We start from the raw sequence: 16,497 nt of genomic DNA, 5'->3' as shown, positions 1-16,497 counted from the left end.
CAAAGTTTTCTTCAAGGTAACAAAGTAGGAAGCTTTTCGTTTGGAAAACTTTTGTTTGTCAGGTGCCATGCAAAATAAGGACTTGCACTACAAGATCTTCCAATTTATCTCTAAGTGAAAGTCACTTGTAAGCCTGAAGTGCTTTTGATGAAACTTTCAAGCAAATATTTCAAGACTGAAGCACGGAAGGGGAGGGGGAACATTGTTAATTCCAAAAATGGAAGAAGCAGAATCTAATTTAGGAAGCAGACAGATTTTTTCCTTCCGACCCTTCCATTTTAGGAGTAAAAATTTGTTTATTAGCAACTCTGTGGGACAACTGTGTTGTCCAACAACCTTAAAATGAAATATTCTGATACACCCTCGGAAAAACATCTTACTGAGACTGCAAATTCCTGACCACAGTTTAACAAATATAGCCTTACAGCTCTTGTAATAAACATTGATTGGAAACTGTTTAACTGTATCACTTCCTATTGTACAAACTGTCTCTCTTCAGGGAATATGCATCAATCACACACAGGTACAGTGCACACCTACACATACAGAGATATATAAACACAATCTTAAAAAACAAAGCTCTCCCTCTTTTCTGGGGGAAATCTGCCTGCTAAGCTGAACCTGATGCCACTTCCAGTACGAGTCATTCCAGGAAAATGTAGGCTGACTTTCAGGGATCAGTGGGCCCCACAACAGTCTAGCCAATGGTGGCTCAGCTCTGTAAGTGGTAGGCACATAAAAATGGGACAGGCAAGACTAACTGAATTGCTCCCTTCCAGTCAAAGCCAATTACAGTAATCACTGTCATGGCTTTTGTCAATTAAAAGCCAAAGTGGTTTTATGGCCTACCAAAGACTGCCTACATAAACAATCAGAGTAAAAATTAAAAGTTCTGAGAAGAACTGGAATACTACAACAATTATTCTACTTACTGTTCAATACGTGGAGACAGATACAGCTTGGGGAAAACCTGAGCAGCTTCTGTATCCTCAAAACTGACTGAAAGAAGAGCAACATCCTCTCCTGGATCTTCATTCACATCCTGAATACAAGGAAAAAGCAGATATCATCAAACTTAAAGTAATCAGAACCTTACTAGTAAGGGGTGAAAGAGGGTCAAATACGCAGTGTGGGTAAAAGGAACATCATAAAGGTTGAAGGGACAAAATTTCACAATTTAAAAAAAATCTGTTTGTACATTTCACTTAATTTTTTAAAAATATTTTGACAACAAATTCCACAGTGCTCATTTTTCTTCAATGGATCAAAAGACAATCAATGATACTAGCCCAGCATTCACAAGCAACCTCTTACAGTAACATACCACCTTTTCAGTGTGTTGGAGCATAAACATTTCAGTAAAAAACAGATTTCATTTCTAAGATTCCAGGGACTGTTATAAACATCTGATGAAACTACCAAAACATTTTCATATAATATCGTTGAGTCATTAAGTAATACATCCAGATGTTACATTTATAAATTTTCGTTGAAGTATATAGACCTGATTCTCTGCTGTGTTCAGCTTCTGTTTGAGCTGAGGGTGGCAGGAATTCGGATGGTGACATTAAGGTGTAGGTTATGGCTCCCTGATTCTCTGCTTCAGCCCTGGCCTCAGTGCAGATTAGAGTGTGCATTAATTTAAGGCTGCCCTTTCATAACCAATATCTGAGGTATCCCTCTCTCATTTAGGCCCTATCTGCACATGACTTCCAACTGTGATTTTGTAACCAGTAAGTGGTAATGACCTTAAATAGCCTCGCAGACATACACACAAAGTAGCATCAACAATACACACAGCAATATGCTCTGGGATGTTCTATCACACCATAGTTGTGAGGAAGAAGGAACATCTATTAAACCTAATAAACAATGCTAATAACCCTATTAAACAATGCCAGGTGATTCAGCCCAACCTACCAAAACCACAGTGTGTTGACTGGTTACAAGAAGATAATCATGTGCCAGCCCAGGCTTCTGGCAGGAGTGAAACACTACTGGCTGTCATGGATTCTAGCAGCATATTAACCAGGTGGTATGTGCAAACCAGGTGGTATGTCCAAACCATACCAGTGACTTGTTCCAAACACAGTTAAAACTGTAATGTGGCAGGGCCTTAGAACAGGCTGGCCATATTACACAAAACAATAAGAAAGAGCTGACAGTGTTTTTTCAGGTATTTCTCCACTCTGTGGCATAGTTCTGATCTACAATACAACAATAGTGATCGCAGTCCACAAAACGTCCCCTGAGTACTCTATATGTTTTGATGGCTAGGGAAAATCTGAGACAACTAACATCTTTCACTCCTGAAGTCTAAGTGCAATATTAACTGTGTTTCCCTATTAACTTGCTAAGTCACACTAATCAGACAAACAGAAGTGTTAAAACCGATTAAGCAGTAGAGTCTAATGACCAAAAGGATCTTGTTTTAATAGATAAGCATTTGTCATATGATGCAAGGTATAGAGTATGTTTACCATTTTCATATCCAGGGTATCTCCAAGACCACAAATTCTTTTATGCTAGAAACCCTTTTCAAACACCGTGCTCACATTAGCACTGAACACGTGCTTTTTATTGGCTGCACAACAGCAAGGAAAAATTGAACAGTTAAAATCTCACATGAGTATTGTTAATGTTCAAATAGATCAAAAGTTCAACTCTTCACACATACACTCAATACAATTTGACAGTACATGTATAGTTTCTAGAATATACCATCTAGCTCTACCTTCCTTCCTTCAAGATCTCAGTGATCAAAAGGACTCGAAAAAGACAGAGATATAAAATAACAGATATCAGGGAAACTAAACGAAAATTACCAAGAATTATTATGACCACTAATAACAGCATTTAATAGAGACTTCCTTGGTGGGAGAAATTTTAAAATATATACTCTTACATGAACACAATACCTTTGATATTTTAAGTTGCAACAAGTTGAAGTTTGCAAAACAGGTGGTAAACCCAGATGCCTAATTTTTCTCCCTCTACAAAAAATAATATACAATAGTAACAAGTTAATGGTGCAAGTACTTCTGCCAACATGGCATTGCACTGAATATGAATATAGCTACAGGTCAGTGCAAGTTTGTGGAAAGAAACTGACATGTTGTCCACTACATTTCAGATTGTCATTTTTCAAATATACGGTATAAAAAAGGTCAATCAGTTACAGACACAATTTGCTTAATTCTCCAAAAAAGGTTTAAAAAGTAACATAATACAATAACTGTTGCAGAGCTATTATGAAGCTGGCTGACCCCGAGGCTCACCCTGGCCAACATCGGATGGCCACAAAGCTATCACAATACAAAGCGGCAAAAAGATCATTTTTGTACAGATTGGCTGGACCTAGGTGCATATTTACTTTATGTCAGACTATCAAACATTATTATAATTAAGTCCTTTTGTACATAACAACACACTGTTTATTTCTTTCATACTGTACTTTGTTACTTTTATTTATGCAACAATCCGCTTGGTGGAACTTAATTCAACCTTAGTATGTCGGTTACAATTGCTGTTTATAAAACTAAATTGAAAACACATGTTGTACAGATAAACGATGGGGAAAAATCTGCTTTTTAAATTAATGGACCTTTTTGAAGTGTCTGTGACAGTCAAGATTTAACCCCTCAGAGCTGCATCTTTCAGTCATCTCTACAGACCTGTTAATGATTAGATGACTCGAAATTCAGTGTTTGTGTTGGGAAACAATTATCTTTTCACAGGACAAAGGCAGCTCCTTCGCAGGGATCACAAGAGTCAAAAGGCCAAGGATGTTTTTATATTTCGTACCAAGCTATAACCAGACGTTATTTCCCCGCCTGTCTACATTTTATGCATGTGTTTTAGTCTCAAAGAACAGGCCAAATAGAACAAATACAACAGACCAAGGAAAATAACAAAGCAAAAGCACCTTTTTCTTATTATTTTTCGTTTAGTTTCAGAAAGAATGATATTTCTAGAGAATATACTTTCCTGTTACTGTATCTTCCTTAGTGTCATAAGCAAATTTTGTTTCTTCAGTATTTTTCCCATTTCCAGAATACAGAAAGAAAAAGGTACTCAAACTTAAATGGACACAAATTCTGAGTATTTAAAACAAAACAATCTTTTGCACAACGTATAATTAACCATGGAACTTGCTGCCATGGGATGTTGTTAAAGCAAGTAGCTCATACATTTCAGAACAGAATTAGACACTTGTATGAATTAAGAATGGAATTTTTATAATGAACAATAGCATCTGTAGTTAGACTAGTTAGGCGAAAAATAATACTACTTAGCATTTATATAACGTCTTTGATCAGAAACTTTATATAGGGTGGGTATTATTTATATTCGGTTTCCCATCTGTAAAATGGAGATAATAATCCTTCTCTACATCACAAAAGCATTGTGTGATGTAATGACAGAATGTTTGCAAAATATTTTGAAATTCTTGGATAAAGCACATGGTAGTAAGTAAAAATATCAGGGTCTCAGTAATATACAGTATCTTAAAGAGACATTTTAAGCAACTTGAAATCTAGCCCACGTAAAAAAAATATATAGATTTAAAACTAGTTCCAGGATGTCCCTCTAACAGTTTAGGTGGCTTTTTTACAATTACACATTCCTACTTTAAAAAATGCTTTCTCTCCCGTTTCACTCACACAACAGAGAAAATGAACTGCACAGAAAGTCAGTGAAAATGATTATAAAAGTGTTGTCAAATGCACAAAGTAAAGAAACTAAAAGAAAAGGATGGATTTTCCTCGTCTTTCAACTAGTCACCTTCAGTGACTACTTATGACAACAGCAGGTAAAACATTTCAGATATAAATGCAATTTTTAAGTTTTTGATGAACTGGAAGAAAAGTCTCAACTCTCAGCTGTCATTTACACTTGTACTCCCATGTCAGAACTTTAGTAAATAAGAATCAGGATGATAATCTAAATCCTGAAAACTACTAAAAGTCTCCAAGTTTTGTGAAAATACAAAACTAACACAAAAGTTATGAAAAGTGTGGTTCTGAGACATTCAAAGAAAAAAATGGTCTTTCCTTGGAAGCTTAAACAAGGGACACCGTAACATAGGAACCAAAGAAACATATAATTGAGTTGTATTTCAATTTATATTAATTAGCACTATCTAAATGATCATGTGCTGGCTTTCATTCACAGCTAATGAAGTTGTCATTCACAAATACCCTTCAGTTTTACATTTTATTGCAACAGCTGCACCTCTTTCACAATAATTTATCCTTTTGTAAATGAATATGGATTGTGGTTAACTGTTAATTCCAAAACCACATTTTATATTTTTAATTTAAAGGCATTGTTTTCCTGCATCCTACCTATTGTAACTGAAAACTGGGAATTTACGGGAACTGAGGATTTATGATGAGTCAGATGGTTGATAGCTAGTCCAACCAAAACATCTGCTCTTCACAGTCACAACTGTTATAATCCATTTCCTCTTGGGCCTGGAGCATAACCAAGTTGTAGATTAGGGCTCTTTTTCCTTAAAAATGCAGATTCTGGAAAATCAGGCATAACTCAGAAAAGGTAATCTAGAAGCTTTTTGTCTTGCTACCTTAGTTTGTAGTACACTTTCAAGAAGAGACATTTCTATAATTTGATTTCCAAAATATTCAATCTGTTTTCTTCAAAGCAGTTGTTTCTTTATAGCACTTACACTTCAATTATGTCAAGAGGCTACTTAATTAACTGCCTTCTTTTCTGTGTAACCTATCATTGTTATTATTAATATTTGTACTGCAATAGTGCCCAGAGGTCCTATTCAGGACGGCAGCTCCACTGTGCGAGGTCGTATAGAAACATATATTAAGACACATCTTGGACCCTGCTCTCAACAGCTTACAGTCAAAAAACAAGCATCATGGTGAAGATGTGGGGAGAGGGACATATTCGAACAGACACAATTTTAATATATTTACATGCACATCATATTTTTGCTTCTTTTTTAACACACTTAAAGAACTAACTAAGAACAATGCCATGAAACTGAGAAAAAGTAAATGGGCTGTTACCAGGAAATACTTCTTAACTGGGTGTTCTATCATATTGTGGAATAAGCTCTTCAAAAGGAAACAGTAAAAGCCCCTGTAACTTAAAAATGTTAACACTATACTTGACAAAGTATTGGCAAATATACTGTAGGGAACAAACCTGTGCTGGCCAGAGACTAGAATTCTTTTCCATTTTTAATCTCTATGGTTCTGTGAAAGGGGAGTACAATTAAAGCATATTAACAAACTGTTAGTCTGTGTCAGCAGGGTTCACATGAACAGTAAGACTGCAGCAGGCTAGTGAGAGTTAGATTCTCACACCAGCTTGCCGTAAATTAAACGTTCATGTAGACAAGCCCTATGTTTAGTAGTTTAAAAAAAACAAAACAAAACACATAGTAGGGAAAAGTAGTAAGAAATCAGGAGAAACAAATGCTCACTCTCAGTCTCCCCTGCTTCACTCTGGGGAGAAGACTTAATTATTCCAGAAAGTGATTTCTTGTGTCTTCCAGGAAATTCATCAGGATTGATCAAGGAGTGCCCATTCTTTAAATAGCATAATTTATTAAAAGAGAGGCAGTCACCTTGCTTGCACTACACATAGTACTGAAATGTTACAAAAAACAGCTCATATATCAAGCTAATACATTATGAAATCTTTACCAAAATACTAATCAGGATAAAGTTCTGAAACTACAAAAAATGCCTACACACTGCTTTCAGCGGCAAACACTTTGGTTAGCTGGAAGCTGTTTCTGATCTTCACCAAAAGTTATACAGATCTGAATTGTAGTGTCTGAAGAACATTTGCACAACTTGAATAGTTCATCTGTTGTAGAATATACCCAGCCTTCTTCATTAAAATGAATACAGAACTAACTTTAATAAACTTGCAAACTGAATATTTGGTGAGCGTGAGATAATCATTAGCAGCACTAAGGAGGATCCCTCTAGGCATCCATAATCAGCTATAAAGACACATAGAACATTACTCACGCATAAGCAAGGCACCAGTTATATGAGTTTTCTGAGAATTTTACATATAAATATATGGTGCCTGCCTACCACGAGCAACATTATGGGTCTGGTGTATATCCAAGCAGTTTTCTTTTAGTGCATGCATAGTAACTCACCACTACATTCCCTGTACAAGAGGGAAATAGCATCGAGTTAGACAAACAACTCTGTTTGGAAGAGCATAGAAAAACCAGCACATTGAAGAATAAATACATAAGATAATATTCTTGTCTATGGGAATACACATTAGACAACACAACTTCCAAGATGGTTTTGTCCACTTATGTGGCATTTACTTTGCACCTTTGTTCTGTCATAAAGAACACAAGCAACCTCAAAATATGGAGCAGTTTCTTTTAAAGAGTTAATTGAACACTGTGGGAAGCAAGAGCAGGATTATGGACTTGATAGACCAAACCCTGTATGAAAAAAATGCTGGGATAGTCTCTCTAATGGATAAATATGGATGACTTTTAAGAACAGATAAAAAGTTTAGCTGGTTTTGCACTAAAATGTGTATACTCTGTAAATGCAACAGTGTAACGGTTACAAAGGAGATTCATTATATTCTACTCTAAAATTGGAATTTTTAGGTCCTCACAAAGCCCTCTACCTATTGGGTGTGCTTTAATGACATTGGGCCAAGGTTATTTGTTTGTTTGTTTTTAATACTAAGGACCTGATTCTGCAAGATGCTCAGCATCATCAACTTCAATTGAGTCAATGAGAGGCAAGCGCCTCAGCATATTGCATAAAATGCTGAGCATCTCATACCATCAGGCTCCACATTAAGACTTCAACATAACATTTACACAATGGAGAATATTTGTAGAATGGATTACTATTTACAATCATCAGGAATTCACAATTAGGAGGAAACGTGACCAATTAGTTAGAGCACAATAGAAGTAAAGACTGCTGGGTTCTGTTCCTGGTTTTCCCATTGTTTTTCGGTATAACTCCCAATAAAGTATTTTAATTTCTCTGTGCCTCAGTTTGCCCCACTGTAAAATAGGGATATCTATCTTTCTCAAAGGGATATTAAAAGGCTTAACTAATCAGTGTCTGCAAGCTGATTATATAAGTATAAAGCTTTATGAAAATATTACCAAGTTGTTCTATTTCTACCTCTTTTTCAGGTGTTTTATCATCAGATCCAAAACAGCAGAGCACTATATAGTATCTCTATATGAAGAATGTCTTTTGCTTTCCTAGTTGGGAAAACACAAAGTTCTATGGTTTGGGAACATATGCCAACAGCATCACATCTCTCATAAGGCTTCAAACAAGACAAACACAGGTCTCTCAGCCATCACTGGCAAATAATGGGGCACATGAAAGACCTGGAGACTCCAAAGTTTAATACTTTTTCTGAAAATATTCTTCCTCCAGCATGTCTGCACTTATAACCCTGAATCATTCCATTCACTCTCACCAAGCCACATTGCTTTGTGTGCCTACCTAAAATCCATTTTCTCTCTTGAAAACAGGAACACTAATATATTTTTCAAAAAAAATAAAGATTTAAGCAATTTTTTTTAAGCATGACAGTTTGATGACAGGTTAAATCACAAGACCTGTTGGTTTGGGATAGTCAAGATGACTTCAACAAGTTACATTGATTTCTTGACACTGAAGGACAAAAGGCAAGTATTTGTATGTGCCGATACATAAATGTGTAAAATAACTCTTATTTTATTTCTGTTAACATTTATACCAATTATTGAGTTGTAATCCAAACACTGTGCTACAAAATAACACTAATGATATCCATAATGGGCAGCATAGGAACTGTTGCCTTTCTGTAAGATGCATCATGTAATCCTATAAACTGTGAACCATGTTAGTGGAAGTCAGGCAAACTCCCTCAGCTGATGCTGCCCCCCTCTATCTCCACCTTTCTGTGTATCAACAATCAGCACTGCATACTTCTCCAGCTCAGCGTACAGCTAATCTGTTTTCATCATGATCTTGGTTTGAGACTCGGAAGTAATGAAATTTGTAGAGATGTAAAGGATTTACATTTAATAAAAATTAAAACATAAACATTCTTGGGAGACTGAATGCGTCACTTTAGTAATTGATGATGGCCACATTCTGCCACCTTTACTTACATTGAAATCAAAAGTGCTACCAGCAGCGTAAGGAACTACTCCGTGTGAACAGCAGCATCAGAATCTGGAGTTGAGAGCACAAGACTGAAAACTTTAATGCTGCTTCATAAGCACATATCTAGGTCAAATGGTCTTTAAAATATTGCTCCATAGTAGTGAAATATGATTCTTTGAGTTAATTGCTTCTTGGTTTAAATATAAGGGTAAGCATCTTGTGTACCCTGAAAAACATACATGTTTGCAGATGCAATGGGACTCATGATTGAAGAGCTGTAAAACTGGATATTCAGACTGACGCTGCCAGTGTCCTCAATCAGAGATTAAATGGGAGAGGGAGGGAATGGAACTCTGTCCACTGGTATCGGCCCAATTCATGCCCTGTCCTAAGTATATTAATGAAACACTTGTTGAGACAGGGCACACATTTAATTTGTTCTCATGTACTTATGTTCATGTATGAATAAAAACAAATTTTTCTACCACCTTTTTACAGCTTTTGGGGTAAATTTTTAATTTGATTGATATACATAAACTGATTGATAAAATAATAACACTGAGGATTCCACGTATATTTCCCTGATTAGAGTGTTGCCTAGTACCCCTCCTGAAATGGTTCTGCTATACCATTATTAAACATTAGAGACAGAAAAGCAAAAACTAAAATGGGGTGAAGCCCAGGTTTCTGTGCTTATTTCTACATGTATGCTGTGAAGGAGGTTCAGCACCGGAAAACATTTTTAAATCAGACTAACTTTTAAACCATTCTTATCTCTGTAAACTTCTTTTATTACTTCGTGGTTCAGTGAAGATTATTCTGTGAAATCGTAAGTATCATAGATTACGTGGGTCACCCCAAGAACTCTAGTGTGGAGTTATAGTCTCAGATACCTTCAGTGAACCAGGAAGTACCAAGTTCTCACAGATGGAAAAAATTAATAATAAAAATGTCAGATAAAAACAAGCAAACAAATGTAGTTGTGTTCAAGGCTCTCTCCTCCAGCCTGATTAGTTATTGTTATCTTGATTTCAGTATCTAAAATATTTTAAAGGATATTGTTAAGCTGGAAATATTATCCGGTAATATATTTACCAACTGAAGTAGTTGCATTCCTTAAAGTACTCATAAAAGCTCTTTTTTAAAATAATGTAAAATATACTTTCATAGGAAAAGTCCATAACACAGCTAGCTGATTATGTATTATATGCTGTATTTGAAGCAGATTAATATGTACCTACATATTTTTATAACTGTTTTAAAGAAGGGCTCTATTATTATTATTCTTTTGTCCTTCTATTATGGCAGTGCCCAAAGACATAAACAAGTTTGAGGTCCCGTTGTTCTAGACACTGTACAAACACAAAAAGCAGACACTATCTCCGCCCCAAAGAATTTATAATCTAAGAAAATAATGGGTGTTATATTTATATTTTGAGATTACTGATGACAAAATAGTACTTATTTTAGGTCAAAGGTAAGGATATTGGTACAGAGTCTCTGGATTCTCTGGTTAAGCACAGTCCTAGGGTAGTGGAGGCAAAGGTGGCACTGCAATATCTTTGTGGCATTAGGACCCTGGAGCTGGCGAGAAACCAGATGGTTTTCTGGAGTAAATTATATCAAGTTGCCCTCCTATCCCCCTGCCTATCCATTCTAGCAGCCAAAGCACATCATACAAGCATGTGTACATATGTATATACTTATTTTACTGAACCCATCCCGCTCTCTTTTAACAGATCCTAAGTAATTTTCATATCCGGATAGAGTCAGAAGACATGCCTGCTCCAGTTCCACACTCACAATGACCAACACTGCATTGTGCACAGAATTGCTACAAAATATTAAAGATTTTGGGTATTGAGACAGAGGCAAGGAAACTACTGCAGACGGACACTCCCTTTTCACAATATTCTGCAAGCTATTCTTTGGTATCTGAGATACGTGCTTGCTCTGTTCTGCCACTTGCCCATCTCAGAGTAAATTTACCCTTTGTACACATATCAGCCCAGGGTGTGGAGGAATTATGTGCACAACACCCAGTAATGACAGGCTGAAAATGTACTCCAATCAACTATAATATCAAAACTAACTTCCTGACTCTGAGGACTTATCTACATGGGGACATTTATTGGCATAATTATACCAGCATAACTCCCTATGTGGACACTCTTATACTGAAATATGAGTGTCCACTTAGGGCACTATACTGGTATAATTATACCAATATAATTATGCTAGTAAATATCCCTGGGTAGATAAGCTCTGAGAGTTGGTAGCATGCAGAACAATTTCCAAAAAGCTATGAGTGAGTTCAAGCTAACAAATCCCATAACTATGATTTACATCATTATTCAGTGATGATTTTGACAAACAAAGAAACAAACAGAACTCTGACTAAATGGTTTGCAGAAGAGAAATAAATCAGTGCATGACAAATGGAAAAGGACTAAACTGTAAGAAAATATTATTTTTTTATTTCTCAAGACAGTAAAGAAAAGACATTTTAAAATGTTCAATACAAATTCTACAGGTTTTATTTTTCACATTAATACCTGGTGTTTAACTATTATGTTATATCTTTTGGGATATAAAATAAGATTTGTGTTAAATGATACAGTGTGGTAGACAAAAGGTACTAATCTGACACCTTCTCCCTGTCCCAAGCATTGGCTCTCTACTCTACTAAAGGTCTGTGGAGGAAGTCACACCACCAGCATAGTGCATATTGTGTCTTCATATGGAGCAGAAGTGATGGTCAGTGCATGCCATCCAGTAAGGTGAATTTTAGGGTAACATTCTGAATTCACCACCTTACACTGGCTATTGGAGGCATATCCCACCGTTGAAGGAATTTAGTAAAATTCCTTTGCAGTGGCCATCATCTTGAATTTTCATTTTTTAAGCAATGCAAGAAAGAGGGCAGTGGAGCAGGAAGAGGCCTGGCATTTGTTATTTTAAACAAACATATGTTAGCAAAAAACTAAATTATATTGTAACAGATTATGATCCCATCTGGTGACACAGTGATGCTACAAAATCATGTCATAACCAGAAACCCAAGACGGAATTTGTCTCTTCAGATATTGGTGGGAATACATCATTCTTCAGTGCTGATTGTTGACTCAAGAGGGGCAATATTTTTCTTTTAAATTCCTTGCCAATATTTGTACTCAGCTCTGGAGGAGTGGGAAATTCCTGGAGACCCAGTATGGTTGCAATTTTCAAACCCTGAAAGAACACAAGCTATGAAACTGCTATGGACTAAGCTGAACCAAATGAAGCTGTTGAAACAGTTTGTTTTTTCCCTTCTTACACAAAAATAAAAACAGTTACTTACCCTTCAGTAACTGCAATTCTTCAAGATGGTGTAGTCAGTGGGGATCCCATTGTAGGTGCACAAGCATGTCATGCATGCAAGATTGGAATATTTTGAATAGCTGTGTCTGTTGGGGCCATGCATGTACCCTGTTGTGCCTCTTTATGGACCAGTGTGAGGGCATAAAGGGAGGAGCAGCCACAACTCTCCCTTAGTTCCCTTGCATTTCAAAGCCCACGTTAGCTGAGGACTCCTAAAGTGGGGATAGAGGGTGGATCCTAGATCCACACTGACAACTTGAAGAACTATAGTGACTGTAGAGTAAGTAACCATGTCCCTACTGGTCCCTCAAGAAGGAGGGTGAAGGTATAACAAGATAATGAAGATTAGGAAAAAGGACCAGCAAGCTGAGAACCTGTCTCAGATCTGGCTTTTTCCCAAGCAGAACAGACATTGACTATATATCTAACAGAGAGGGATGAAGCAGTAATAGGATGGATGGATGGATGGATGGATGGATGGATGGATGGAATTTGAACCATAAGCAGCTTAGAATCCACAATGAGTTCACCTTGCTGTGCAAGGAGTTGTATGGGAAGGTTGCCAGAGAGAAGTAGAAGAAAGAAGAAATTTTTTGTGTGTGTGGGCGGGAAGATATTCAATTGGAAGAAGGGGAGAAGATGAAGTTCTTCAGAAATTGTTTATGAAATATAAGTTTTGAAGCTCTCAAGAGTAGTTGGTCAGAAACCTGCTGGGTTATGTCTCGCTGACACAGGTGATAAGAGGGAACTGAGGAAAGGTTGTAGCCACTCAGCACTTTATTCACTTGCATGGGAGCAGAAAGACACACAGGGCCCATGAGCAACCTGGTGGACACTGCTATTCAAAAGATTTCTGCATATGAGGTGCATGATCACCTACAGTGGGATCTACACAAAAAAAAAAAAAAAAAAAAAAAAGAGAGAGAGAGAGAGAGAGAGAGAGAGAAAGAAAGTAGTTGTTTGAACTAGTTGTTAAAGAGCAATTCTGGGCAAAGATGACCCCACCCAGCTGCACCTGCAGAGCATGCTCCAGATGGAGATGGAGTGTAAAAGGAACCCAGACAGCTCAGAAGGGGGCTGACAAGGCCTGGAGAAGGACTTGCCCTGGACACTCGTGAGGAGGGGTGCTGCAGAAGCCTTCTCTTGGAGAAGAGGCACATACCTGCTGGGCCCAGACAGACTGAAGGTGCAGTTCATACCTTTTTCTATTACTTTTCACAACAGACTGCAAAACCTGGACAATAGAGTGGGTGATATGAATTGGCACAGGGAGGGCAGTCTTAAGGCCAGGCCCTTGGTAACCCTTACAGGGCCCTAGGCCTGAGCCCTGTGGAGTTGGAAGGCCCGGGCTTCGCTACCAACCTCCTTCTGAATTAAGGCCCGACCCCCCCAACCATCAGGCAATGCTTCCAATGCGAACCGACCATCACAGGGGCGACCTTTAACCTCTTTGTCTTATCCCCTATTTTGTCAAGGGCATAATTTGTTTGTAAAGGTGAAAGGCTCTATACTTATTTTTAGGGCTGTCAAGCGATTAAAAAAATTAATCCCAATTAATCACGTGACTAATCGCACTGTTAAACAATAATAGAATGCAATTTATTTAAATATTTTTGGGTGTTTTCTAAATTTTCAAATATATTGATTTCAATTACAATACAGAATACAAGTGATCATTTTATATTTATTTTTTATTACAAGTATTTGAACTGTAAAAAAAAAAAAAGAAAGTATTTTTCAATTCACCTAATACAATCTCTTTATCGTGAAAGTTGAACTTACAAATGTAGAATTATGTTCAAAAAACTGCATTCAAAAATAAAACAATGTAAAATTTTAGAACCTGCAAGTCCACTCGGACCTACTTCTTGTTCAGCCAATCGTTCAAACAAACAAGTTGATTAAATCATTCTCATGCCTCTTCTCTGAATCCTCTCAAATTTTTCAATACCCTTCTTGAATTGAGAACACCAGAACTGGACACTGTATTCTAGTAGCAGTTGCATATTTGGCACGTAAATACCTTGCAATGAAAGTGCCATGCAAATGCCCATTCTCACCTTCTGGTGACATAAATAAGAAGCGGGCAGCATTATCTCTTGTAAATGTAAACAAACTTGTTTGTCTTAGCGATTGGCTGAACAAGAAGTAGGACTGAGTGGACTTGTAGGCTCTTAAGTTTTACACTGTTTTGGTTTTGAGTGTAGTTATGTACCAAAAAAAAATAAATCTACATTTGTAAGTTGCACTTTCATGATAAAGAGATTGCACTACAGTACTTGTATGAGGTGAATTGAAAAAATACTATTTCTTTGGTTTAACATTTTTACAGTGCAATATTTGTAATAAAAATCATATACACTTTGATTTCAATTACAACACAGAATACAATACATATGAAAATGTAGAAAAACATCCAAAATGTTAAATAAATTTCAATTGGTATTCTATTGTTTAACAGTGCGATTAAAACTGCAACTAATCGTGATTAATTTTTTTAATCACGATTAATTTTTTTCAGTTAATCACGTGAGTTAACTGTGATGAATCAACAGCCCTATTTATTTTCCTTCTTCACACCTCTGCGGAAACTCTTCAGTCTCTTTTTATCCTCCTCCAACTGAATACTGGTCTCAATTGGCCATGCCTCTTCCAAAGGGTTACTCCATGATGTTTCTTTGGCTTCCTTCTGCCAACAACTTCAGCTGTTTGAGTCCATCCAGAAATGAAATCTGTTTGTAATTCACATACACCTATCCATACTAGTTTTCATTAAGAAATAGTGCACATTTGACATCAGACTGCCTTAGAGCCATTTTATGTCCAAGTACATGCTTCGTACTTATATATGCACCTTCTCTTGTTGGAACTTGCCAATGTCTAGACACTTCACTATATTTTTCTCCTCAAGGTGTTTGCTGTAGTCTATTTAGAAAACAGTTTGAAACACCTCGGCATTAATTAAGGGTAAATATTCTACCCACATAAAGAAATTTTTCTCTGAAGGTATTGTAATATCTGGGTACCTGGGTTTCCATCTGTATCACATTGAAAGTTTAACCCTAACAAAGACAATATAATTATTATTAGTAGAGCTATAATAATTGGTTTAGTGGCAACAATATATTTGGTGCTATACTGTATACAAAAATGAAGACAACCCCTTTCCTAAAAGTTTACTGTCTAAAAGACAGACACACAAAATATGCCTGGGAAATCCAAAATGTGCTTTTTTTGAAAGGAGGAGAGGCGGTGTTTCTTTCTGTTTGTTTGTCTTTATAAATTCTCTTCTTGTGGGCCTCACAACAGATGTGGAATTTTACTAGAGAAGAAGCTGCCAGCAGAACATTTTCCATGAGGGTCTGCTTGACTCTGGAACACATTTTCACACTCCTTGTTCAGTGACAGCCCAGATTTTTTAATCTGCTGGACATAATACAAAGCTCACATTTTTTCCCAAACGAGGAGGACTGCATGAGGTTATTTAGCAGACTAACCAGATTTTCATTGTGGGAAGAAAAATGGATTAATGTAGCTCAATGTGATTTACAGTATATTACAGTAATCAAGATGTGAGATGATCAGAGCCTGGGACATGAGTTTTTGTTGTTGGGATAGAGGGAAAGGCTTGGATTTCTCCTGTGCTTTTACTTTACTTTTTGATTGAAGACAATTAGCTGCAACAAAAGATTTAGGGTAAAAAATTTTGTAAGTGATTTAGGAGTTTAAGTCCCATTTTCAAAGGGGATTTAGGCAATTAGGACTGGTCTACACCTAAATTTTTTTAAAAAAAAAAATCACACAGTTAAGCCAACCTAAGTCCCGGTATAGACACCATTAGGTCAATAGAAGAATTCTTCTATCGATCTAGCTACCACCTCTTGAGGGGGTGGATTAACTTCAGCAATGAAACCCTACCCCCCTTTTGCCGCTATAGTAAGTGTCTACACTACAGCACTATAGACATAGTAGTGTCTGTAGTGCAGTC

General features: G+C 36.8%; 1 protein-coding gene across 11 annotated transcripts in view; it reads right to left on the bottom strand.

Moving 5' to 3' along the window:
* Nucleotides 1–16,497, bottom strand: part of BABAM2 (BRISC and BRCA1 A complex member 2) — a 309,223-nt gene that overhangs the window by 138,842 nt on the left and 153,884 nt on the right. For all 11 annotated transcript variants that reach the window (XM_043511627.1, XM_043511630.1, XM_043511626.1 and 8 more), the window contains one exon: nucleotides 933–1,042. In XM_043511627.1, the coding sequence (XP_043367562.1) occupies nucleotides 933–1,042 (110 nt within the window). The remainder of the gene's footprint in view (nucleotides 1–932; nucleotides 1,043–16,497) is intronic.

The sequence above is a fragment of the Dermochelys coriacea genome, chromosome 3 (assembly GCF_009764565.3).
Source record: "Dermochelys coriacea isolate rDerCor1 chromosome 3, rDerCor1.pri.v4, whole genome shotgun sequence".
Taxonomy (NCBI): domain Eukaryota; kingdom Metazoa; phylum Chordata; order Testudines; family Dermochelyidae; genus Dermochelys; species Dermochelys coriacea.
Note: the sequence above shows the minus strand (reverse complement) of the source record. Positions and strands in the feature narration are given on the sequence as shown.